Source organism: Salarias fasciatus, chromosome 2 (assembly GCF_902148845.1).
Source record: "Salarias fasciatus chromosome 2, fSalaFa1.1, whole genome shotgun sequence".
Classification (NCBI taxonomy): Eukaryota; Metazoa; Chordata; class Actinopteri; order Blenniiformes; family Blenniidae; genus Salarias; species Salarias fasciatus.
The window spans coordinates 10,551,304-10,575,856 of record NC_043746.1 but is presented as its reverse complement, the minus strand read 5'-3'; the positions used below and the strand labels follow the sequence as shown (position 1 = coordinate 10,575,856).

Genomic DNA, 24,553 nt, shown 5'->3' with positions numbered 1-24,553 from the left:
ACCGCAACCGGAAAATTGTAAGACTGTAGAAATGTGAGATCATCTGATCAATTTCTGATTTTGACAGTGGGGATCATGAAAGTCTGAGTGCACAATGTCATATATACAATTATATTTGGTTTTGTCCGCTCTGCCGGCGTACAGCTTTCATCACTGTGAAAGGAAGACAGACTTTATCCTCTCCTGCCAAAACAATAATTCAGCAGAAGAAGGGATGTGTCAACGAGGAGGGGGAAGATCCCACACATCCCTCCTGGCAAACTGCACCTTTAGTGTATATAAGAGAGAGAACATGTCAGTCTTCTTGGTATTAATCATGCTCTTCTAGTATTTGCATATTGACCTAAAAGCACACCTTGTTATGTGAACACTGAATTTTGGGATGGATCTACCATTCAGTCACTAAAACAAGTGGTTTTACTGCGTTTCTATTGTATGAATTAAAATTATATGATAAAGTAATGTTTTTGGCAGGGGAAGTGGTTGGTGCTCTCTTAAAGTAGTATATTCTTTCAGGTTACAGGACCTTTTTGAAGTGAGTCAGCTCTTCACCCACAGTGCAAAAAACAAGTGTTTGAGGTTAATTGGTGATTCTTGGCTTGGCTGGAACTGTTGGTCTCAGATCTGCTGGATGTACTCTTCCTTATAGTCGGCTGCGAGCAGCTCCATGTGCCTAAGCTGGCACAGAAGATGGATTCGAGGATAGGGAGGGGAATTATTCATACCCCTCATAAAATTCCCTCCTAAGGATTTAAGATACATTAGATTTTATTTTGTATTCTGAAGACATTTAGAGAAATCACAGGGTCTTTATCCATTGATGAAATCATAACAGCCGCTGATCCATCTCCATGACAGCTGAGCAAACACCATCTGCTGAATGTTGAAAACTATTTAGTAATGCTAGAATCGGGACTTTTTTCCTCATATGATCAAAACTGAATGCATTTTAAGTTTATTGCATTTAATCTAAATAACGAGATGTAAAGATGTGAGCTAGGTAAAACACCATTGTATGTAATTATACAGAGCTATACTTATACAGAGTCAGTTCTTATTCAACATCACCACAACAACAAAATGTGTCCAAACATCTTTTAGGAATAAATTAGTGGAATGAATAAGGTGTTTGTGTTTGCCAAATTCCTCAAATTAACACCTGACAAATTAAGGTCCTACTTGAAATTGATCCACAAATTATGTGAAAATCCAATTCGCTCTAAAGCTCGATCTCATTATGTCCTCAAACCTTAATTTAAACAATCAGACATTCATAAATCTGCCAGCCTCCTTCAGCGCACTACTCTGTGAAAAACTTTCTGCCGCATAAAAATCTAATTTGGAAAAGAGGACACCGTACTATTCTAACGGTTGTCTTATATTGGCCCGCTGTCATTATTCACAGGTGAGAACATTACGCTTCTCTGTGCACACTTCCTGAGCACATTTCAGTGTGACAGCACAGCCTACTGTTGCTGTCATTTACCGTAAATAGCTCGGCGCGCTTGATTCCTGCTGCACGCCAGCCTCCGTCTGCAGCTCTGGACTTGGTGCATCTGCATCCCTGCGTGAGGATTGTCTGCGGCTGCCCCGTGTTAACTCAATGAAGTGCTTCTGCTCTAACGTGTCTTCCTGTTTGAGTGCGGATCAAACATTAGCCGTTCTCTTTTCCAGCCAGGGATGTTGTTTTGGCTGTGATGGGGGCGGGAGGGGGTGCAGTGTTTTTGGCTCTGATCTCGAGCTGTTCCACAGAATGCCATCAGATATTCACAGTGCCATCTCTGATGTCGCAGTTTTCCATCCTCCTTGCCAGCTTCATCAGTTCTGACACAGAGAAATAGACTTGTGCTTTTGGGTTCTTGACAAATTACAGCAATACAATCTACAGTGTTTGAATAATTTAACACATCGCTTGTGGGGAGGGGGTGTCTGGGAAGAAAAAAAAGCACAGATCTAACTGCTTCTTTCAGCAGAAGGTATCTTTTTTTTTCTGTCCTTTGGGATTTTTATAATCTTGTATCTTTCTGTACCTCTGCAAGAGAGGAGCTTGTTTAGGTATCACTGACGCTGGTTGCTGTCTCCAAGGAAATTCCGAGTACCCACATACCCCTTGTCTTTCCCTACGGGTCGGGGTCAGAGGGTGAGATGGGCAGGATAGATATTTGATCTACAGAGGAAAGGTTTATTCCGTACAGCTCTTTAATAGAGACCAGAGGGAGAGTGGAGCAGCAGAAGCTGGTCGGGCTGCGCCACAGCGGCGCTGTTTCGCATCCAGCCTCCCTCCCTTCTCCTAATGAGCATTCTATTAGCAGCTAGGGGACGGATTTAGGCAGTTAGACATACGGAGAAGGCTGGCTAACAATGCAAGTGGTTAGCTAAACAGCTGTTCCCTCTCTGCTGCCACCTCCCATCCTCGGCTAATGAAGCCCTCACCGATGAGCAGGAGTCCCGGGACATGTCGGAGAACAGCCACAGACACCCGGGCAGGGAATCTCAGTCACTCACAATCCGCATAAAAAGTCTGCGTGGCGGATAGATTCACTGATAGGCCAAGCAAGGCTCCAATTAGATAGTGGCTCTGAGGGGAACCCTAAGAATAGCACATTGGGCGAGCTCAGACATTTTATGAGCACTCTGTGTCACACAGTGTTTGACGAGTAAACACTTCTTTGTGTTGTTTTTCCTCACTGGAAAATGGCAGAGGCTGCGATGCATTTCGTAATGGATAATAGACAAATCACTGTGATGATTTTAGTGAAACGTTGCGTTGTTACATTTCATTATCCTCTACAGTGTGAGTGGTGTTCACAGTGGTGGGCATCGATCAAGATTAGCGGCGTGCCATATGGGTTTGTCAACAACCAAAACACTGCGGAGGACGCACACGCTCCAAACAGCCTTCACTTAAACAAAGAGGGATGTTCCAGGAGGGAAGCCTATTTTTCATATCGCATAAGTGTGAACCAACGTTATGCTCGGCAAGCAAAAAGCACTATTGGCTTCACTTGGACGTGGAGCCAGTCAAAGGCTTGATTATCCACCGAGGGGCTCGGGTCACCCTCAAATGATATACGGGTTAAGATTTACTTTGCAGGTATTGTTATTTCCCTTCGTCGAGCCGTCACTTCAGCTGTCGAGTCTGCGGCACGCTTTAAATGAGAGGCTGCTCTGAACGTGGGACTGCGTCAGAGCCTGGACAGGAGGTGTCAGGATTCAGAAAGTCCTCTCTTGGATTTTGCAGCAATTAGCCAGGTGTGCTCGGTGTAGGTGTGAAAATAAGAGTTTTGAGTTTCCTGCAATGTTTTCATGCCCCGTTTGTTCTTCACACAGCGTCTTCTGCCAATGTAATGAATATCAATTTTCTCATCATCAACAACTTTCAGCAAGGAGTCACTTTTAGTGTTTCAGTTAGAAGTGTGTGTACACACTTCTTCTGTTTTGTAAAAGGAAAAAACACTTAACTGTGTGTTGACGAGCTAAACTCAAAAGCTGGTTGCATTAAAAAATGCATTAATTTTGCTGGGTTAGTAATATGTTAGTTGATCTTGTTTTTTGTTGTAATATTGTTGTAAACAAAAGAAATTATTTCCATCAAAATACTTTTTATAATCAAATGATTTTTGTCTTCATCATTGTCACTTGAAGCTCTTATTTCAGCTTAAAGCAACTCAAGCATGGCCGCTTTAGAAACTTGAGTCAATATTTGAAGTTATCGAAGTTTAAATGGACCCTTATGAATTTTACTGCAGTCACATTACCTGGGTTCCCATGAGCCTCACCGGTTTCTGATCTGCATCTTGGCGTTTCCTTGTCAGCAAACATTTACCACTTTGGTTCGTACAGTTATTTCACAAATAATAGTCTTCTACTGATTTAAAGGGCATCAACAAAAATTAAACAGCCAATTAAAACTGTGTTTGTTTTTCATAAAACCTCATCACAGGTCTGAAATGTCACATTCGTAGAAGAGCACAATGTTTATGACTATCACTTAATCACTCAATTAGTCAATCAATCAATAATCAAATTTAATATATATTTTTTGGGTTGAAGAAGCTTCTGACTTGATCTCTCACACTGAGCCTTCTGGAGGCCTCTATTCTGACATTAAAACTGATGAATTTTTCTTTGTTTTGCATCAAATGTAAAATGTATTACAGTACACGGAATACTTCTTTAAGAGTTTCAGACCACAGCTAGTCTATTCAGTGACTATAACCCTGGTGTATTAAAGCATTAAAGAGGTCTGTTTCCTTTGGAGCACTGAGTTATAACTCTTACTTACCCCATGTGGCGTGCAAATGGTAACACTGTTAATGCTGTCGGGTATTTTCCAGGCATTTCTTGGCAGCCAGATGATTGTGAGACATCTTTCTGTCAGTACACAAATATTAAATCCTAAGTCTGGAACTGCACATTTTCCCATTTACTCGGCTCAGGATTTAGCAGAAGAAGGTATAAATGATTTACAACCACATTAGTATATTATTAGTTTTTTTCAGATATCCCCAGGATGAGAAATCTGCACAATCTGCACATGTTAATGTTGCATAAGGTGAGAGGGAGCCACAAAAGAAAACTTCAGTGTGCTGAATGCACATACTTTCCTCTACACACATAAACTGGAAACCTTAATGCACTTAAACACTTGAGTATACTTGTTAATGCCGGGAAATTGTATTTTATTTGGAGACATTATGGCAGAGGGTATGAAAACTCCTACTAAAAAAAGCCATCCTACATTTTTAAGTCGGGCATTCGGCAAGACCGGAGTGATTTGAAGCACCGACTGAAGAGGTGGATACTGCCATGAGTGTTTTATATATGATTGCAAAATCATTGTGTGGAAGAAGTTGTGTGTTGCACAAGTTATTTTATTTCTAATGCGCACATGCCATCTTCACTGAAAATATCTTACTGAACATCTTAATATGATTTGAAGATTATATCACCTGCAACAAGTTATGTCCAGTTCAAGCACAGACTCTCTGCAGGAGACGATGTTTATCTTCTACTTTTTGAAATAGTACATTGCCAATATTGTTTTTCTAACAGTTGAATTCGATTTGGTGAGTCACTCTGTTTCGCCATTGAAACGGATCTATAGCTTATGTTACCTCTCTAAGCTAAAAATCTATTACAGCCTTGCAGGCTTGAGGGGTAAAGACTTAGTCTTTTTGTCAGGTTGCACAGTGTCGGCCCTTTATAGTAGAGGTTTCTGCTTGTCAGCATGTTTGCTGAACTTCCCCTCATTGGGGATTTCATTGTGCTCAGACTATGCAAATTTCACAGCTAAGGCTAATGCATTTCCACCGGCGAGAACTGAGCGACTTAGTAGGCAGAGTATAGCTGGCGACCGCACGTCTCAGGCTGCACGCTCACGTGCGCGTGCACACAGTGGACAGCTAAAGTGTACACTTAGAGCATATTATGCCAATAATGGGAATTCGGATACATGGAAACTGTACTCTGTGTCACACTGTGGCGGGCACTCTGCAAGAAAATCCCACGAGCGACTGAGGAGTAATTGGACTGATGCTTTTCCTGTGTGACACTTCTTATCACACTTTAGGAAAAAAAAACAATTTTCCCTCCAAATCATCCTGTCTGTACACACAGACTGTAGCAGACTCTATGCAAACATAATGCTGAATATTTCTCGTTGCCTATAATCATGCGGTAACCACATATTTTTCTCTTTGTGCAGATGAAGTGGTGATAGCAGAACTGAGTGAGAGCATAGCCATACATTTTCTATTTCAAAAATATTTTTCAAGTTTCAAAAACATCATCCCAACACACCTGGTAATGTTCTTTTTCCCCCGCTGCAGAAATGTATATAAATCACATGTTATGCAGACTCGTCAAATGGATGAGGAACGCGATGGCGCTCCCAAGCATGGCGCGCCTTCAAAGCTGCTCCACAGTATCCATCTGTTTCTCCTGCAGAGACATTGAGGGCTTTTTTTTCTCGGCTCAGATAAACAGATGCACGGACATTGAGGGGCTGACCTAGCTAGCCGCAGAGGTGAGCTGTCAGAAACAACAAGCAAACAGAGAGTGCTGGTGGTCATCACTAGAGGGGAAAGTTCAGCTAATTACACCGGAGTTGTTCATCTGGCAGACAAACATGGAAACAACAGTGCATTTAACAACACATCTAAGCTAGCCTGGTGTGGAATGTCTAATGGACGAACGCATACAGCGAGGGGGAAACGTTATAAAAGGCAGAAAAGAAAGCGACAAAAGAGAGCGAAGACAAAGCCAGAGGACAGCCAATGCAAAAGAAAAGATAGATTATGAAATAATGTGTAAATAGCATTAAGGAAGCCAGTGAGTGGCGGCAGAAATTGGGCCAATGTGTGTATGGCAGGGAATAAAAGGAGGAGAGAGGGAGAGAGATGGAGATGGAGATGGAGAAGGTGTGAGAGGAGGAGGAGGGAGGTCAGCAGAGATAGACGGAGGAGGAGGGGGAGCGATGAGCCCCCAGTGCTCAGCTGTCAGTGCTTCCTCTGCAGGTGGGGCAGGAGGAGTGCCAAGTCCCTCTCTCCCACTCACACAGACACCCATGCATCGCTCCATAATGGATGCTTTACACTGGTGCCAGAGAGAGACTGAGGCAGAGAGAGGGAGACATGGTGAGAAGACGAAAGAGAGAGACGTGGGGGAGGGCGGGCACTGGAAAGAGAAAGAAAGAGCTATGAGAAACAGGCAAAATGAGCCGAAGAAAAATGCCTTTGAGATTAAGACGCTTGGATCTGAGATGAGCGTAGCAAGAAAATGGACAGACAGAGGGACAGAAGCCTCCATCAAGTCATTAGACCAATCAAGACAGGAAGCAGACGAGACAGTCTGGAAGCGGCGCGATGCAGCTATTGGTTTAATTGATCTAAAGCCTAACAGGATCAAAGAACGCCAGGGCACAGCCAGGAGCGGCAGCCAGCGGCCCCCCTCATCACTGCTGTCACTGTCCATTAGGAGGTGTATGAACGCGCCCTTGACAATGATTTATCAAGAATGATTCATAGATGGCATCTACCTGAAATAATGACTTGCCGGTGTCCTCACCAGGGATTGCGGGTCATCAACGGATGACATATTCTGTAGTCACCTCGTTCATCAGCTGCGATTAGATTCCAAAGCAATCTTAGCGATACATCACCAGACGGGTCTTGCTGTATTGTCTTGGAGAATATTGCTTAGACAGCCTATGAGTGCCACATGTCCCTCAAGCTGCTGAGGCCCATTCGTATGATGGCAGATCCCGGGCTACAGGTATACACTAGACTCCGAGCCATTACCTTGGTTGATGGAGGCAGGGATTTACTAAAGTGCTCAATTATTCCCTGCTTCTTCCTCTGACCTGCTGCTTGTCTCTTTAACACCTATAACTCCATGCTTTATAGGCTCAACTACTTGCTGCAAGCAGAGACAGACTGATGCCTGGGGTACTTGAATAAACTGTCTTCTCTATTTTAGGACCATTTGTCAATTCTTCTTTCTTCTGCTCTCTTCCGGTGAGGGCTTGCTGAAGCGGCTTCACTCCTGTGAAACTCAAACCGACTATTTGACCTAAGCTGCTTCATTTTTACCCCAATTTTACCCCTTCCATGGCACTGCAGGGTCTCCTTTCTTTTCCTTGGACTCAGTTGAACTTTGTCTCCTCTTGCAGAGCTGAGTAGTAAAGAAAAAAAAACCTATTTGTTTCCTAAATTAGGGCATTTACAAATTCTTTCAAGTTGAAGACAATAATACCTTTTTGTTGGATGGCAATCCTCCATCTTTGTTTTGTTAAGAAAAAAAAAACACAATTTTGCTCTGCAATGCAAAGTTGGAAAAACTGTCATTCAAAGACTGGCGAAGACACGCCACATAGGCCGCTTGTTAAAAGCAGTTTACTTTTTCCACACAATGAGGACCACAGTATATGGCAGACAACAAAGCCGAGTAGTCAGCGTAAATAAATACAAGCATTCTTGCTCCGCAGAGATGGCATCCCCCTGGTTTAATTATCGCTCTTGTCAATCGAGCTGGAAGAATACGGCACCTGACAAGGCGCGTCCCCATTCTCTCATCTCGTATAGGCCTTTTTCACACCATGAGATGCACAGACACCCTTCAGCAAACAGCCAAATCAAACCTGGAGATAGAGGCATTCTTTTGCCCCAAACACCCAGGTAACTTTACAGTGTCGGGTTGCTGAATGCCTTTGACACCTCAGAAATGGGGTCTATTCAACTACGACAATTGTCCCTGGTTTTTCTCAAGCACCAGGCATTTGCACAACAATGGCAGCAGCGTTGTGTATGAATAACATCCCAGGCATGTGGTTATGCAGCTATCTTTCCCGGTGACTCTGAATCATATTCCAGCTCTTGCAGGCTTCCTTTATGTGGTGCTTAAACCCGACAGGGGGATGGATACCTGAGCCCACGGAAACGACGCCGACTCCCTCTGTGGACGATCACAGCTCCAGATCTGCATGATGAGAGCTCAGCACAGGGACATTATGGAGTGCAGGCCTGTGAGCCATTCCTCAAGGAGAAGCCCCCAAGGGCCTTGTTTCCGGGAGGAAGCCCACACGTGTTATTTTCAAAGGTTATACCCAGATGTAGCGTTGCGGTTAAAGAAGTGTGGTAATTTAACACTCTCACTGGGTTGAAAGCGTGTTGGCCCCCCGTCCTTACTATATAGGAAAGGGTAATTTCAAGAAGCATTTAGAGCAGTCTTAGATTAAGTGTCATATCGTGAGATAACACGGTGAATGAGTGCACAAGTTCTCAAGGCTCAACACATTCTTCCAACACATTCACAGCAGCTGTGCGACATCAATGGGTGCGTGTTTCACTCGAAGGATAACAACAAGCCTGCGTGTGTGTTTTAACAGTGGTCAGGACCGGAGATTTTGTGGTCATGGCAACACTGGCTTTGAATGCCACAACAGCAATGAGATTGACAGAAGCAGATTGAGTTGAGATCCAATAAACATTACTGTCAGTCTCATTTTCTTGCCCTATAGGTCCACAAGTTAAACAAATACATGCCGGAAAAGCTGTTTTATTTAGATTTGTGGGGTGAAATATCAAGATCGAGATAGCTTTTTATTGTAAACAACTAGTAATGATGGAAAAAAAATACAAATGTAATCAAAATGCAAGCTGGATTACTGAAAAGGAGGGTTTTCAAATTGATACATAAATGAATTCATATGAGGTGTGATGTGGAAAGTATGCCTGACATAAGCTTCTTGATGTGTTCTGACCAATGCTGAAGATTTACATCCTTAGACAACATGAAATCCTTTTCTCAATATGAATGTCTAAATAGTCACAAATTCGTTGATTGTTTATCAAGCACTGAAGACGTGACTATCATGCAATATTTGAAATTCAAATTATGACCTACAAATTCCAAAGTGCAACAATAAAACTGAGTTTTATAGGCGGCATTGTAAATTATGAGGGCACAGTTACCTTTCTGTCCGATGATTCAGTGAATGTACAAACTTCATGATGTTTTCTCATAACAGACACGGTAATTTGTTACTCTCGAAGCAGCTCTAGTAAGTTAAAAATCCCTTTCAAGAATTTCATTGACATTTCTGAAACTGCTTAAATCACACTATCTCGCCATCCTCACCAGAAAAGCAAGTTCAGATTCATTATAACTGATTTCTTTCCGAGACAAAAACATCAGTCACTGAATTCCTTTTCTTGAAACATTTCAAGATCCAGTATTTCACCTAATCACCTTTTAACAACATCTTTTTCACTAAATAGGTTAAAAAACTGAGCCACACTAACGAAAGCAGCATCTGTCCCACTGCCCTCATAACACTGATTGTTACAGGGGTGTCAGTGTTTGCTTCAGGGTATCTCACATTAAAAAGTCTTGGTACTCCTTGCACTGTGGTAATAAAACCCAAGCATTTAACATGCACATTTATGGTGCTCAATAACCCAGAAGTCTTAATAAAAATGAAAGCTGACATTGGCATGAAGGATCCTCCACACTAGCTGTCTTTAATGTCCAAGACATTCCATTAAAAGGGGAGCACTTCCTGAGAAGCAGAGCTTTTATCCTGATTGCTTACAGGAAGAGAGTAAGAAAAAAAAAAAAAAAAAAGGAAAAAGAAACCATACGACCTTCAGCGCTCCACGGCCAGCCCTTTCCTCGCGTGTGCTCGGAGCCTGTGTGCACTCGTAAGCAGAGCTGCGATTCTCACAGCATTGTTTACACATGTCCACCGAAGCACAACACTTTTGAATGGAGGAATATCTCCCTGTGTACTAAAAGACACATGCGTCTGAGTCATTGCTACTTGGTATTCTGTTGATGTACCAATATGCAGACACACTTATTAGGAAATTAAAAGGAAAAAAAAAAAAGGAAGCCAAATTTGCATGTGCAATTGGCATTGTCCGATGGCAGATAGATAATACGCTGGACTGGCTAATGTCCTTGCCTCTGAACTTCTTTGGCCATTTTCTTTTTGAAGCTCGAGAAAAAGAAGATGGGGACAGAGATTTTCCTCTGTGGGTGCACAACTGTTGCGCTACATTTAATAAGATGGTCAAAAACACTCTCCTGCCGAGTGAGACTGTGCTTTTAATGACCATTCTGCTTCCAAAGTCTCAGATGTGCGGCTAGATTGCTCGCCACAAAGCAGACAAGGCAGCCATCTTATTAATAGCAACACACCACACATGCTGCAGACTGGGGAGAAGAAACCCAGAGAGGGAGAAAGAGAGAGAGAGAGAGAGACACACACTGGCACATGGAGAAGAAGTGTGTGTCCCTTGCATGCGTTTACTGTCTGTGAAGGCAGGGAGACAGATGGGTGCAGTACGGAGGAGATTAGATGGAGGAGGCAGGGCAGGGACCGGGGTCTAAAAAATCTAGCCCTCATGAGAGGACGTCCAGGCCAGCCTCCACACACACACACACACACACACACCACAAGGGGGAGGATCTGTGATGGATGTACCCTCTGACTGGAGCCCTCGGCACGCCCACATGGAGACGCCACCAAGGCCAGGCCAGAGGAGCAGGCAATCAAAGAGAAAGGCCGGAGGGCTAAGATGATATAGGAGGATTCAGCTTATTAAATAAGCTTCAGGAGGAGCATGGAGTATCTGAAATAAGTTGTCACTCTGCCACCAACAGGCATGAAAGGAGTCTCTGCTAGATGGAGAGTCTATGCACTGCAGGCAGTGATGACAGACTGTGTACAGTAAGAGTGGGAATACTGTCATTAAATACACCGACACACCAGGGAGCTCAGGAACAGTGTGTCACCATTGATTTACTTTTTCTTTTTTTTTTTTTTTTTACCTGTGCCTCGTTATCCCGTGTCTGAGCACAAGGTGAAGGGAAATGTTTGTGTGCGCATGTGTGCATAGGCATATAAATTATATTCTATGTTATCATAAGGAAACCCTTTACTACTGCAGTATTCACACACACACACACACACAACACATTCAATGCAGCGATTCTACCTGTAGCTTTAGGCATAGGAATATAATTTATTTGCGAGCAGGTAGGGAAGAAAAGAATGAGCCGCGATGCATTGTTTACCATCCTGTTTCCTGACTTGATTTTCTTTCAGAGTGCAAAGTAGGAAACTCAATATATGATGCTCTTCCTGAGATGCAAAAGTCTGCTAACGGGGATCGGAAATCATTACACAAATCCCTCGTAAGAGGCCACCTGAAACCAGGTGTGCTCACGACACAGTGTATAATTCATTTGATTATAGATTTTTGCTTCAATCTTCACTGCTACGAACATCCAGACACTTTGATTCCTCTCTTGTTTATGACGTTGTCCTGGCAACAGGAAAGTCTTTTCCAGTTCTTGCTTCAGTAGTCAGGACTATAGGAGAGGAGGGGCAGCGCACAGTGGAGGCTGTGAGAGCAGGTGCAAAAAGACGTTTCATCACTTGAATTTCCTGTCACATCCTGCAGCCCACTCTAGTCCTAAACTTTATATAATTACAACAATCTGTGCTCTGAGAGAGTCTGTGTGAAATCTGATTGCCATTGGTAACATTCGCAGCAAGAGTCCTGGCGTGATAGAAGGCTTCCTGTTTCAATTTCCTAGGATTCCTCAAGTTTTACTGGCTCTTTTTTTTTTTTTTTTTTATTCCATCAGTGGGGCATACATTTCAATTCAGGGGAAAAAAACAGACCCGGTAATATCCAATTTACTGGGAGGCAGAGGAGATGGTTTCACTGGCAGTATAATAACATGCTACATGGAGCGTAGCATTATGGAGTATGAATAAAAAAAGGCATTTATGGTAAAATTCAATCCAAAAGCAGTCATCATTCATCGGAGGAAATCAAAGCAATTAGTAACACTTTAATGCAAATTGGAGAACGCAAAACACATCGCAAATCCCTGGCACTGTAATGGGGCACGAAGAGGAGCGGTTCGAATGACCTCGTTGAAAAGCACACTGGTCCGCTAATCAAAAAATCCTGCAACACTGATTTTACTCTGCCGAGTGACAATGAAACCAACAGTGAGTACGCGAGCGGGTACATATCCTGATGGGGGGCATCCTACTTAATAGCTCCACAACCACAACACCGCTGAAGTTCAGACCTCTATCAAATGCAAGAGTGATTTCTTTAATGTACTTTGCTCAATGTAATAAAAAGTAAAAGCCCTGTGTTGCATTCCCAACCATGTGTGTCCAAAGCAGGCATTTTGGTTGCTTGTTAACATGTTCACAAGCAATTTATTAGAGCTTGGCTCAATGTAAACATGAAATATCAGTACATAATTTAATGCAATGTAAAAGAGAAGGGAAAAAAAGTGTTGCTATAAAATAACACCTCCGGATTTTCATACCTTGTCCTCTGCAAAACACTGCTGTCGATCAAACGTAAAAAACAGTCCGCTTGTAAATTTCTGAGATGAGCCGTTGCAGTTTTAAGAACGGGTGATGCAGTGCGCTCTTGGTTTCGTGTGGGTGCTGTTGGAGGTTGGCATTCATGGATGGAGCTGAAAGCTTCTGTTCATTTGTATGAGCTGGAGTGCTTCTTGTAAGGTCTTACCTGTAAGGAGGAAGGCTCCATCTTTATTTAGTGATGCATTAGAGGACCATGACTATGAGGGATGTTCGTTGTATGTACAAGTCAAGCACGCATGCTGCATTTAATATTGAAGACGTCGCCAACATGTGCAGTAAATCATCATGAAGTGACATTAAGGTAGCCAGCAGATAAACAACATCACTTAGAAGGGGGACCATCTGAGTGTTTGTGTGTATGTGTGTGTGTGTGTGTGTCCCATAGAAAGCACTCCCCTGATACGCTGCCATTTTTTTCATTGCTCACAAAGACACTTTATACATACATGTTTTTTTCCTAACCTAGAGGAACCTACTAGGAAACCACCAGGGTATGTCAAGACTCACATGTGGCTTGAAATCTGCCGTGAAGTTTCAATTTCTGGAGGGATTGAAAATCATATTCATTTAAATGCGAACACCTGCTTCTTAAAACATTCGCTATGCCGTAGAGTGCCGTAGAATATATTACTCTATAACCCGCTACCTGCATCGCCAGTTTCTAATATCAAGCAGTGGACACACCAGCAGGCGTGCGCTCCAGTGCCGTTTCCCCCGCCGGTATTCCCCCACTACTACTTCACCGCTGTACTGTACCTTCAGAGTGGTGGGAGAGGGTTAGCAGGCTGACGCAGGAAGCTCCGATGCCTGAGCCAAACACAGTGATGCGGTTTGAATCTCCCCCAAAGAAGCCGATGTTCTCGCTGATCCACCTCAAAGCCTGAATCTGGTCCAAGAGCCCATAGTTCCCTTTGGCGGCTTGGTCCCCGGTGCTGAGGAAGCCTGCAAACACACACACACACAAAAAGAACCACACTTTAATACTGAAATGAGAACTTGACCAAAAGACAAAAGCAGGTTGTCACAAAAGGTCATTTGCAATAACTAACCCCGCTGTGGTTTTTCCAGAAGAGCCATCACGCCAGGTGACAGCTACAGTGAAATCATGACTTATTGGATGACATGGCTGTTGGTAAAATAGGAGTGCGTGTGACCACATGTCATCTGTACCTTATGGAAAATCAATGGCATGTCTCCCTGGGTGAACACCCATCATCAGATATATTGAGCAGTCCTGATGAAAACCTTGCCGTTCTATGAAAACTCCATGGAAAGAGAGAAGAAGAACTGATAATAAGATTTACCACCATTTTCATGCTCCCCATATGGACAGCAATCTCATTACACATCCTATCAACGTTACCATCTTCCTCTGATATAGTTCGATTCTCTGTCACACTCTGCGGTGGCTTATACTTTCAGTTTAAATATTCACAACTGGAACTGCTCACATTTTTATTCAATTCTATGTAATCTGCTACACGAGGTCTAAGTTGGACAGTGAGTCTCTCCTGGGCGCATCAGAGCCCATGTTAACACGCCACCCTTTCCCAGCTGGTCTCCAGGGCCTAAGCCCCGCTGAATGATGGGTAATCGAGAGTTGCGGGAGAAGATCAAAGGCAAAGCAATCCCTGAAGTCCCCACGGTAGACTCAGTGTCCATCAAACCCCTGCACACGCATGCAAGACGACAGCTAAGAGACGTGTGTGGAAACCAACACCTTGCTCTCCTTAGCAGCAACAAACATTTCACAAGCATTAAATGTGTTGGTGGTGAATGTTTGCAAGCCTCCAGTGACGGCCCCAGCATTGTTCCTAACATCTATTTCATGCTCTATGCCTCCATATAATGATGAACTCTCTGTTTTCAAGTCCTGTGGGGGAGAGGCAGCAGTTCTGGTATCAGGAAGGAATGAATAATGATAAATAATAATAATTTAAAAAAAAACAACTGAGACTCTGGACTAATCACGTGCAGGCAACCAAAAAAACAGCATGTTGTGGGGTCATTAGATCATTTTTCACCATGTAGTGTCGACACAAAAGGCATTCATGTCCGACTTCGACAACACCTATTATCCCTCCTGTGTGAGTCTGGCCAAAACCTCCTGCCCCACCTCCAACAGCAGACCCGCCTCACACCGGGGGCCTGCTGGCAGGAACAAAAAGGGTGGGCAGGGGAAAAGGCCAGGCCTGATCATCGACAGCAGAGGGGCGGTGGCATGAGAAGCAAAGCAGGAGACAAATGGATCAACAGATGGTCTCCTTCAGATGCATCCCTGAGGATGATAGAGCAGCAGGGCACATGCAGAGAGAGAGGGAGAGAGAGAGAGAGAGACAGAGAGAGAGAGAGAGAGAGAGAGAGAGAGAGAGTGTGAAAGAGACAGACACGCACAGAGGGCAGAAAGGAGGACTCCAATTGGAGAGAGCGTTCACTTTTTCTTTCCTCTCTCGCGGCTCTTCCTCGCTCTCCATCATAACTAAAGGACAACAGCTTTTACAACCTTCTCCCGGGTGCACAGCAGACAGAGAGGCGAGACGTGACTCTCCCCAGAATAACCCTCATTTGCAAAATGGTTCACATTTCACCAAGTGTATGTCTGATGGGTTAGCAAATGTCAGGGGGCTGGCATGTAAAAGGCGGCTGTGTACAACCAGTCTAATTGAAAAAAATACTGTAAACATCATCCGTTTGGCACTGTAATGTCAGACATCACTAAATCACAGAATGTACGTCCTCAGCGATCCACAGCTGGCAGAGTAAAATACTGCGCGATGCTATAGACTTTTTGTGACTTTCTCTTAGGGTGTGTTGATTCCCTAACATCTATAAATGAAACTGGTCATTAAAATGTGGAGGTGGAATCCAATATCTTAGACAACAAGACATGCTGCAGGCACCATTTAAAAATACATCTAATATAGCTCCTGGTTATATTTTAATTGGAAAGGTGACAGAAAGTATTTTCTTTGGAAAGCAATTAAGATAGCAAAGTAATTGTTTTTATGCATGGCTTTTTCTGTTTTTGCATTTATGGCAGCGTTCTGTCTTTACGCTTGTGCTCCGGAGGTTTATTTGTGGTTTAAAAAAAAAAAAGAGTCTATATGTTTCCTGCAAAGGAGTCAATCAGCGGAGTATTACCGACAGATCAGGCTGAACTAAAGAGCAAACAATATACACTAATAACTCAACTGATAGCTCAGACAGCATTACAGTGATCCATTCAGTTTCTGGTTCAAGCATTCGAAGTCTTCCCTCTCTCACAGGGGATTTCTAGATTACATAGATGATCCCTGTCTGATCGGCGCTGCGTGGGCTCGGGCTGCACATGAACCGTGATGTGCACTGCACTCTATGTTCATAACTCAAACCTACACAGGACCTCGGCAATCTGGGTAAAAACACAGCACTTCTGGACTGTCGGGCCACTCGCAGTGTGCCGACCTCCACCACTCCACCCAACATTCGTGTGAATTTTTCATTTAATACACACCGGGTGCGTCACAATGAGCATTTAATTATAAACAGTAATCACGCCAAATCCGTCTTTATTAACTGGCTGCATTCAAACCAGCACACAAATTCTGCTCTAAATGATCTAACCAATTAACTTTGGCACAAACAGTATACGCAATTACAGCGTCCCAGCCGCATTAATTCAACATACATGCAATGATCATTAAGCAGTAAATAGTTCTAGTAGATTCAACATTTTGCAACTAAATCACAACCAAATTATTTGTACTAATTAAATTTTCTCTGTGACATTATTAATCTGGGATAATATGGGAGTTCTGTTATAATGTATAGATTAAACGTGTCGTACTATCACTTCATTTTCAAGAACCTAAACAAAGCCTTTATGCCTACAGGTTCAGTCCAAATGTCATTTTTGGCTTGCTTATAGAATAAAAATTGCATTTGCATATGACACCAGCATGTTTCATCAAGAGCGGCTTGCTCTGACCAAAGAAATATGTTCACCAAAAGATAGAAAATACCCTCAAGCTGGAGCAGGCTGCAGAACAGAAATAATGGGCCTGATCTTTATTTAAGTCAACTTTTCTAAATCAGGCATGTCAAATCCAAAACATATTTAATAAGATCTGTTGAGAAACTGCTCATAAGCAAAAGGTCACGTCAAAGAACAACTTTTTTTTGTTTGTCTCTGGGGTTGAAACGTCAGCTGGATTAGACGTTCCATCTGCATGGCAATTTCTAACCCACCACAAACAAACCGAGTGAGTTAACAGCAGCAAGTCTGAGCTCCTGTTCTGCATTTCAGAACTGTGTTTTGCACTGACTGACAACACGATATGTTTTTGCCTCATGTTTCAAAAGCACTCCGTCCTGACAGCGATGCGTTTCGCTTCTGCTCCATGAGAAGCTGGCCTCGTATTTTCCCCGTGGCGGCACAGGGAGAAAGGCTCCTTCCTGATATCAGCTGGAGTGGCGGCAACAACCGTGGTCTGGTCACAGCTGGGTCAGGTCGCACCTGTCTCCTTGCATCGTCCTTGCTGAACAAAATATTGTGTGTACGCTGCACGGCTCATCTGGCAAGGAGCATTGGCTTCCTTGCTACATGAGCAGAGGGTCAGTTAATGTATACAACATGACAGCATCCTCTCCCCGCTGAGTTTCAGCTTTAAACAACACCCCGGCTGAAATACCTGACTTGCACACACTGAAACAAAAGAGACCAGGTGATCACTGCACTTCTGTCCTGCTTGACAGGCTTTGTATTTTCTTTTCAACTTTGTCCATCTCAGGGTGACCAGGTGCTGGAGCTGATCCGAACTGACACAGGATGCACCCTGGACAGGTCACCAGTCCATCACAGGGCAAACACGGAGAGACAAACAACTACGTACTGACTCCCGCAAGCAACTTAGAGCCCCCAATTAGCCAAGAATGCATGATAGTGGTTTGTGAGCCAAAATCCAGGCTCGTACAAGCAGAAGATGTAAACTCCACACAAGAAAGCCGACAAGTTCAACCCACACTGGAAATAAGGCGTGAGTGCTAGCCATTTCCCCACAGCGCAGCAAATTACAACTACTAATTGTAGTTGTAATTTATGACAATAATGATTCATAAGTTGTAATATTAGTAGTATTTTTTTCCGCCAATGGTCATGTACTTGCCAAAACTGTCAATGAGCATGAGATGGACCAAAATAAGCAAAACATGATGAGCGTGAGGCCACATAATCTATTCTGGGGCTTGATCAGATTGTATCAATAAGTGCATGCCACTATCTCGGTCTAAGCCGAGTGTCTGTCTCTCCTCCTGAGTTGGAGCAGTGATTTCCGTTAGCCATGCTTCTCGGGATTGATATTGCTCTATTGATTATGATTTAAACGTCTGTTTCCTACACGGCTGGCTATAACTCACGGTGTGCTGGAAAGAGGTGATGATAATGATCACTCTGACCCCAGACATCTCTTTTAGCCCGGTCTCCCTGATAATGGAATGTGTGTAAAGTAATGGCGGCGGGTGAGAAGAGGATGAGGAAGGGTGAGGGGGAGGGCAAAGGCTTGTTATTGAGCTGAAGAGGGAGTTTACGCAGGGACAGATGGAGAGAGCAGATAGGGGAAGAGTTGAGCTAACGAGAAGTAGGAGGAGAAGAAGGAGGTTGGGAATAACAGTGACGTAACGGGGAGGAAGTTTTTGGGCTTTCAGTTGAATACATTCTCACATTTACTGTGTCTTTTCTCTGTCTCTCTCTCCCTCTCTCTCTCTCTCTCTCTCTCTCTCTCTCTTTCTGCCTCTCCCTCTTTAGGGATCCCGTTAACAAGGCCGTCTGTGTCCAAATCCTCTTCTGGTATCACCCCTCCCACTCCAGTCTCCCTCTTGCCCTCTCCTTCTATCTCTTCTGCTCCTTCTCTTTTTCCAGGGAAATAAAGGCCCACACAGTTGCAGCCTTGACAGCCCCCACTAAGAATCCCCCACTACAAAAGAGCTCCAACTTCCCCCAAGCCAGGCCCGGGTTGAATGGGAGCCTCTGGGGTGTGGATGAGAAGCAGAGGATGGAAGAGGCCTCCCTCCGCACAGCCACATAAAGGGTCTGTGTGTCAGGCTCATGATGAGCAAGGCGCAGACCCACAGGTCCATCCTCCACACAGGCAGCTATTCCCCAAAGATTTTTCATCCTTTTTTGGGTGAGGATTTCAACATGCTCACAAATCTCTCACACCCACAGACAAAAAAAAAAAAAAAAAAAAAAAAAAAAAGGAAAGCTGGGTGAAGGGAAAAGGGGCGTGGGCCTGAACGAAGGTGACTGCCTCTTGGATCAGTGTGCTGCTCCTGCTCACAGCTCACTGCCCGAGCGCACGGCTGGAGCACAGTCGGATCTGAGGGCAGGATGGTGGGAGAGATAAAGAAACAGAAAGGGGAGCAAGAGGGAAGGAGAGAGAAAGAGAGAAGTGCAAGCAAGCACAAGAAAGCCTCTTTATGGCGACCTGAACACAGAGAGCCATTTACCCGACTCCACATCCACATCCTTGTTTCCGGTGGAAGAGAAAATAAAAGGCTCGCATACTTTGCAATTGTCGCCCTTGCAAATGACTGGTTCCAGATGAATGCATAAAATATGCTCCAGAATCAACTGTAAGAACGGTTGAAACGGATTTATGTATGAGCCCTCGATTCTTGCTGGCCTCATCAGGAATCAATAATTAAAGAAAATATCAGACCTCCTCAAATGGTAACAAAGGCGTCTGATGTTTCGGTGGTTTGCCCCCTCAACATGGGGTGGAGTTCAAACTGAATGATAACACACTCACTAAACTGCAGGTCTTTGCTGAAAATGTGAGCAGCCCAATGAGAGCCAGACAGCCTAAATGCTGGGGGTTTAGCGTTTGTCTGCTCGCAGTGTGTCGCGTGTAGATGAGAGTGCAGCTGCGACAGAGAAACATGGCTGGATGCTGCTGCAGATTGGGCATTACGCATACTGTGCCGCTATATACAGTCTGAGCCACTCAAATGGAAAATAGAGTTTGTGGGCAACAAAGCAATAATGCAAAAAAAACCCCAAAAACAAAATGAAGAACAGCAACAAAATGTCAAGAGGGAAAATCTGAGCTGCACAAACACCAAAGCTCATCTGACACATATCTGAGCCTCTAAAAACCCAGATCTCTTACAGACAGACAAGGGCCTGTTGTGGCAGGCGGAGATGAAAAACAGATACTGTAAGTCAGAGCTGGTGGTGCACGTGGCAGCTGCTGGTTGTCCCGCATGTGACTCCAGGGCTGCTTAATCTGATTGTGTGATGTGTCCCGGTGGTCAGATGACACTATTCAAGGGCTCTGGTGAACAGCGGCGCTGGCAGCAACTACAAATGAGCAGTTTGCATATGTATGACCCCTGGCATCCCAGCGCCACTCAATCAATCACACATCGACTATGGCCGCCGCCGGCTTTCGCTTTCCTTGCGTGCTGTCTCTCTCATTCTCGCTCTCTTTTTTTGGGACACTCTTTCTGGCCGTTGCCATCATATCCTCTCGTCGTTTCTCCCATCATTCTCTGTCCTGCATGAATACCTGAGTCTGGTTTCCTCCCTATTGCTTTCTCTCTTCTCTCCGCATCACATAATAGCACGGACAACAGATTCTCAAAGACAGCGAAATGCTTTTACACGTGGGGGAGCCCTGCATCTCACAGCTGGTGCGGAGGCGGGCCTCCATGCGTCCACGGGGGGAGAGGTAGAGACTGGTGTTTGAGAGCCACCACTGTGAGGTTAAGCAGCACTTTGGTTCCACTTGGAGGAACATGCACCGTGGGGATATTTCATGAGCAATCATTTGCCTATACTACAGCCTGATATTAGCAAAGAAAGGCTATTCCGAGTGTGCAATAACAGCCCCTTGCTGAAAACAGCACATCTTGAGGGCGCCATGTCTCGCTTTTTCGGCCCGCGGCTGCAGGAGTTCAAAGAGGTGGGGCAGAACATGACATCAGGCCCGGCTGATGTAATCTGAGGGCGTGGTGAGAAAGTTTAGCAGCACCCAGCTGGGGGAGGACGGATGGGCAGTGTGCAGGGATACGCTATGATACTGAGGAAGAGATCAGAGCCCAGCTTATCAAAGCATCAGCAGCAGAGTGCGAGAGAAAGGTCATCATTTAGAGCATCTTCAAAGCCCATCTCCATTCCTCCTTAGGTTGGAGCAGCACTGAGAGCTGGCCATAACTACATTAGTGTTGGTTGACCCTTCCACACTGGAACCTGTAAAATGCGCCCAGGCAGCCTGCTCTGCAGCGTTTATTTGTCACATTGTTAATCCTGTCTTTTCATATTTGTTAATTTTCAAAGCCTTGCCAACTTCAGTTGTAAATTCACAGCAGCAATTTCGAAAAACATCTGTTTTCCTGAGGTTTAGCACAGTGATGTGTACTGTTTGAGTGATTTTTGTATTTGTCTTTGGATTGTTGTAATATTTTTGGCTAGAAAATGTAGTGTTGCTGCCAATGGGATTGTCTTCTGATTTGGAACTGGTTACAAGTTTACAGGAAGCGGTGATTTGTTCAAAAACACATTTTTTTGATTGTGATTATCATACGGTGAAAGAAAGATTAGCACATGCCTTGCTTTAATCTTCATTTCTTGTTCCACTTAGGTCCATGTCCTGCACAGTGTTCCAACTTGACTTGCCATAACGAACACTCAAAACTGTGAGAGGGAAGACTTTTCTCTTTGTAAAAATCATCCGCCAATATTGAACATCTGCTGCGTTCAGGTTAGGAAAGCTGCCAACACCAGCGAACTGGGCATTGGGTAGGAGATGTATCCTATTCACACACATATAGACAATTACTCATTCACATACCCACTTCTAAAGTCCTTTTACTGTCACTCGTAACCTATCGAGTATGTTTTTGGGTTGTGAGGTGAAGCTGAGGGAAACAATACAAAGCCACACAGGGTCAGGGAGATCATGCAAATTGAAACCAGAGGACCTGATTGGCCTGCAGATTAGAGTTTGCAGCCTTGCAGCGAGCCTGCATCAATAGTTCCCTTTTTTTTTTTTTAACTGGAAATTATCCAGATTGCCTCTGAAAATGACCGTGATGCCTCGTCTGAACTCAGATTTGCCAAAATGTCACTGTGAAGACAAATGCTGGCACATCCACTCCGGCTTTGCTCTTGACCCCAGAAAAATGTGTTGCCGCTTTTTTTGACATATAAATCTTATTTTAACATACTCAGAGCAGATAAAGCATTGCCCACTACCCATGATCTCCAACGACACACTGCAGCACACTGCGCCCCCAGGTCAGGGACCACTGCACTGCATCACTGTGCCGCCCTCGATGATAACAAATGGTGTTTGTACCCTGGTCTGATACAGCCTCTTCCTGTGAGTCATTTTATATTGTTGCCCAGGATCGTAAAACAAGAACTATGGCACTGGATATTTTTCTGTTACTTTATGTAGAGTCACTCATAACTCATCCTACTGCTGTGAACACTTACCTGCACTTAGCAAATCGAAGTTGTAAAATAGTTCCGAACAAAGACATGTTTTATACTCGTTTTTTAAACAGTGACTGTTAAAAGCACCGGAGCCCAGCTGTTTTGGGAATTTCATACCAAAATAAAAAAACAATGGGATCCAAAGTTTGAGACCATTAGCATAGACACTTTCATTTTTGCAGTAATTTATCCCAAAGTTGAGCTAAAATATTGAATCTCTAAAAACTTTTTCACATTACCTTAGAATAATTATCATGCTCCCTTTTTAATGACAAGCAGTTCAGCTGGCAGAGGCATGTGCAAACCCCCAAACCCACGATATCCCAGCATGAGCTCACATAGTTCCCAAAGCTTCTTGTCACGTCATTAAACTCTCAGACTTCTCAGTTTGCAGGTGCGGTAATGGCCCCTTTCCCCCGGTCATTCACACTGACATGCTGGTAGTATTCACCCTCGTTTCGCTTCTGAAGAGGTTTTAAGACCGCTACTAAATAGCATTCTTTTGACAGCACTTTTCCTGACTGGAGTCTGGCACTCTTTATTTGGCAAATCCTGTGATCAAGTTGCCTTTCTATCTCTCGGTGAAGAAAGCTTGACGTATTGGTATTCTGATGGTGTGATTACTTTGGTCCCCACCGATTGTGCTCTGGATACGACAAATCCTGTTTCTGCAAAGTGTTTTGGAGTGCCTTGTTCTGCCCCCTTAGAAACCTTCAGTCTAGCCATGATTTGATGGTGAGGAGGTCCGTGTTTGCACAGAATAATAATTCGATTCATGACACTTTCACTTTGTTTGGATGCTTGATATCTCATCTTTAGTAAGGAAGTATCATGGGAATCATGTGGGACACACATATTGACCAGTTCATCCACAATAGAAAAACACAGACTGCATCTGCAGCAGTATGTCTGAAAGACTTAAGGCACAACTAAAGAAAATCAGCATCACTTTGCATATCAAAAACTACTTTTGAATCTTTCCAGCTCAACAATCTTTATGATTTTTTTCAAGGTTTGCACTGACAGTCGCAGTTTCTTTAAGGTGGTCTCAAATTATGGGGTCCTATTGCACACAATAGAGATATTTTTTGGAGGATTTTCAGTAAAAAACAAACACAACACATACCACAAACAAATGGTACTGTGGGGTGTACTGAGGCACTGACAAGAGCCTTATTGTTATAGCTTCTCAAACGCTGCAGCAGCCTAGAAAGTATAATCTGGTCATAAATATATATTATGGCTGAAGGTCTCCCTGATGTGACAATATTAGTTTTAATGCTCCCAACATAGATATAACGAACTAGAATACGATGAAGAAAAAACTTAAAAACAATTACCACATGGTTTATGAGTAATGTTATGACACATGGCACCTGTGGTAATCTTAAAATAGCCATTACTGGAGGGTTTTGCATATGCATTTAATTTTCAAACTCCTTTTTTAAACGTTTGGTGGATAATAGTGTTGCTCTTTTGTTGTCAGAGTTGGATTAAATAAATTCAGCTGTATTTCAAAGCATGACCTCCCAGCCCAGTGTGAAGCGTTTGGCCTCAGATTCAATAGTTCTTGTGCAGTTTAAAGTGGTTGAGAAAAGTTCAGAGAGTCCAGGTCGGTTTTTAAACTGTTTAAAGTCTCATTTTAAGAGTTTTTGTTATTTCTCAAGAAACAGAGTTGACTTGAAATGAGTCCTGTTCTGATTTAAAATAATCCTGTTGGATTTCAAGGACTCCAAGTCAGAAAACAGAACATTTCTGAAACCAAAAATGCAAAAACTATGTGTTTTTCACTGGAAATGTCAAGTAAACAGAGGCTCAGCCAGGTTTAAGGGGTTCAGGTGTGTTTTAAGTTGTTCCCATTGTATTTTTTTCTTTAAGATGATGTCAAAACAAAAACAATACGAGCCAATATCAAATCAGAAGCCAAACTTTCACTACAGCCACAAAAGCAAGAAAATTTATAAAGTTCATGTTTGTATTTGGCTGTAGCCGTGAGTGTACGAGATAGTAAATGGAAGTGCCATGGCATTGAGTGTGGGTGAGCCTGCAGACACTGTGTGCACAAGTGAATAGGAGGGCTTCTAACAGCGTGAGTGTGAGTATTTGTTTGTTTGTGGGGGCGCATGTGTGGAGCTGTGGCGGCGCGCGAATGGGGT

The 24,553-nt window shown here is 43.6% G+C and overlaps 1 protein-coding gene across 3 annotated transcripts in view; it reads right to left on the bottom strand.

The window, feature by feature from the left end:
• nlgn3a (neuroligin 3a) overlaps window positions 1–24,553 on the bottom strand; it is a 97,284-nt gene that overhangs the window by 27,589 nt on the left and 45,142 nt on the right. For all 3 annotated transcript variants that reach the window (XM_030106351.1, XM_030106336.1, XM_030106344.1), the window contains one exon: window positions 13,679–13,864. In XM_030106351.1, coding sequence (XP_029962211.1) covers window positions 13,679–13,864 — 186 coding nt within the window. The remainder of the gene's footprint in view (window positions 1–13,678; window positions 13,865–24,553) is intronic.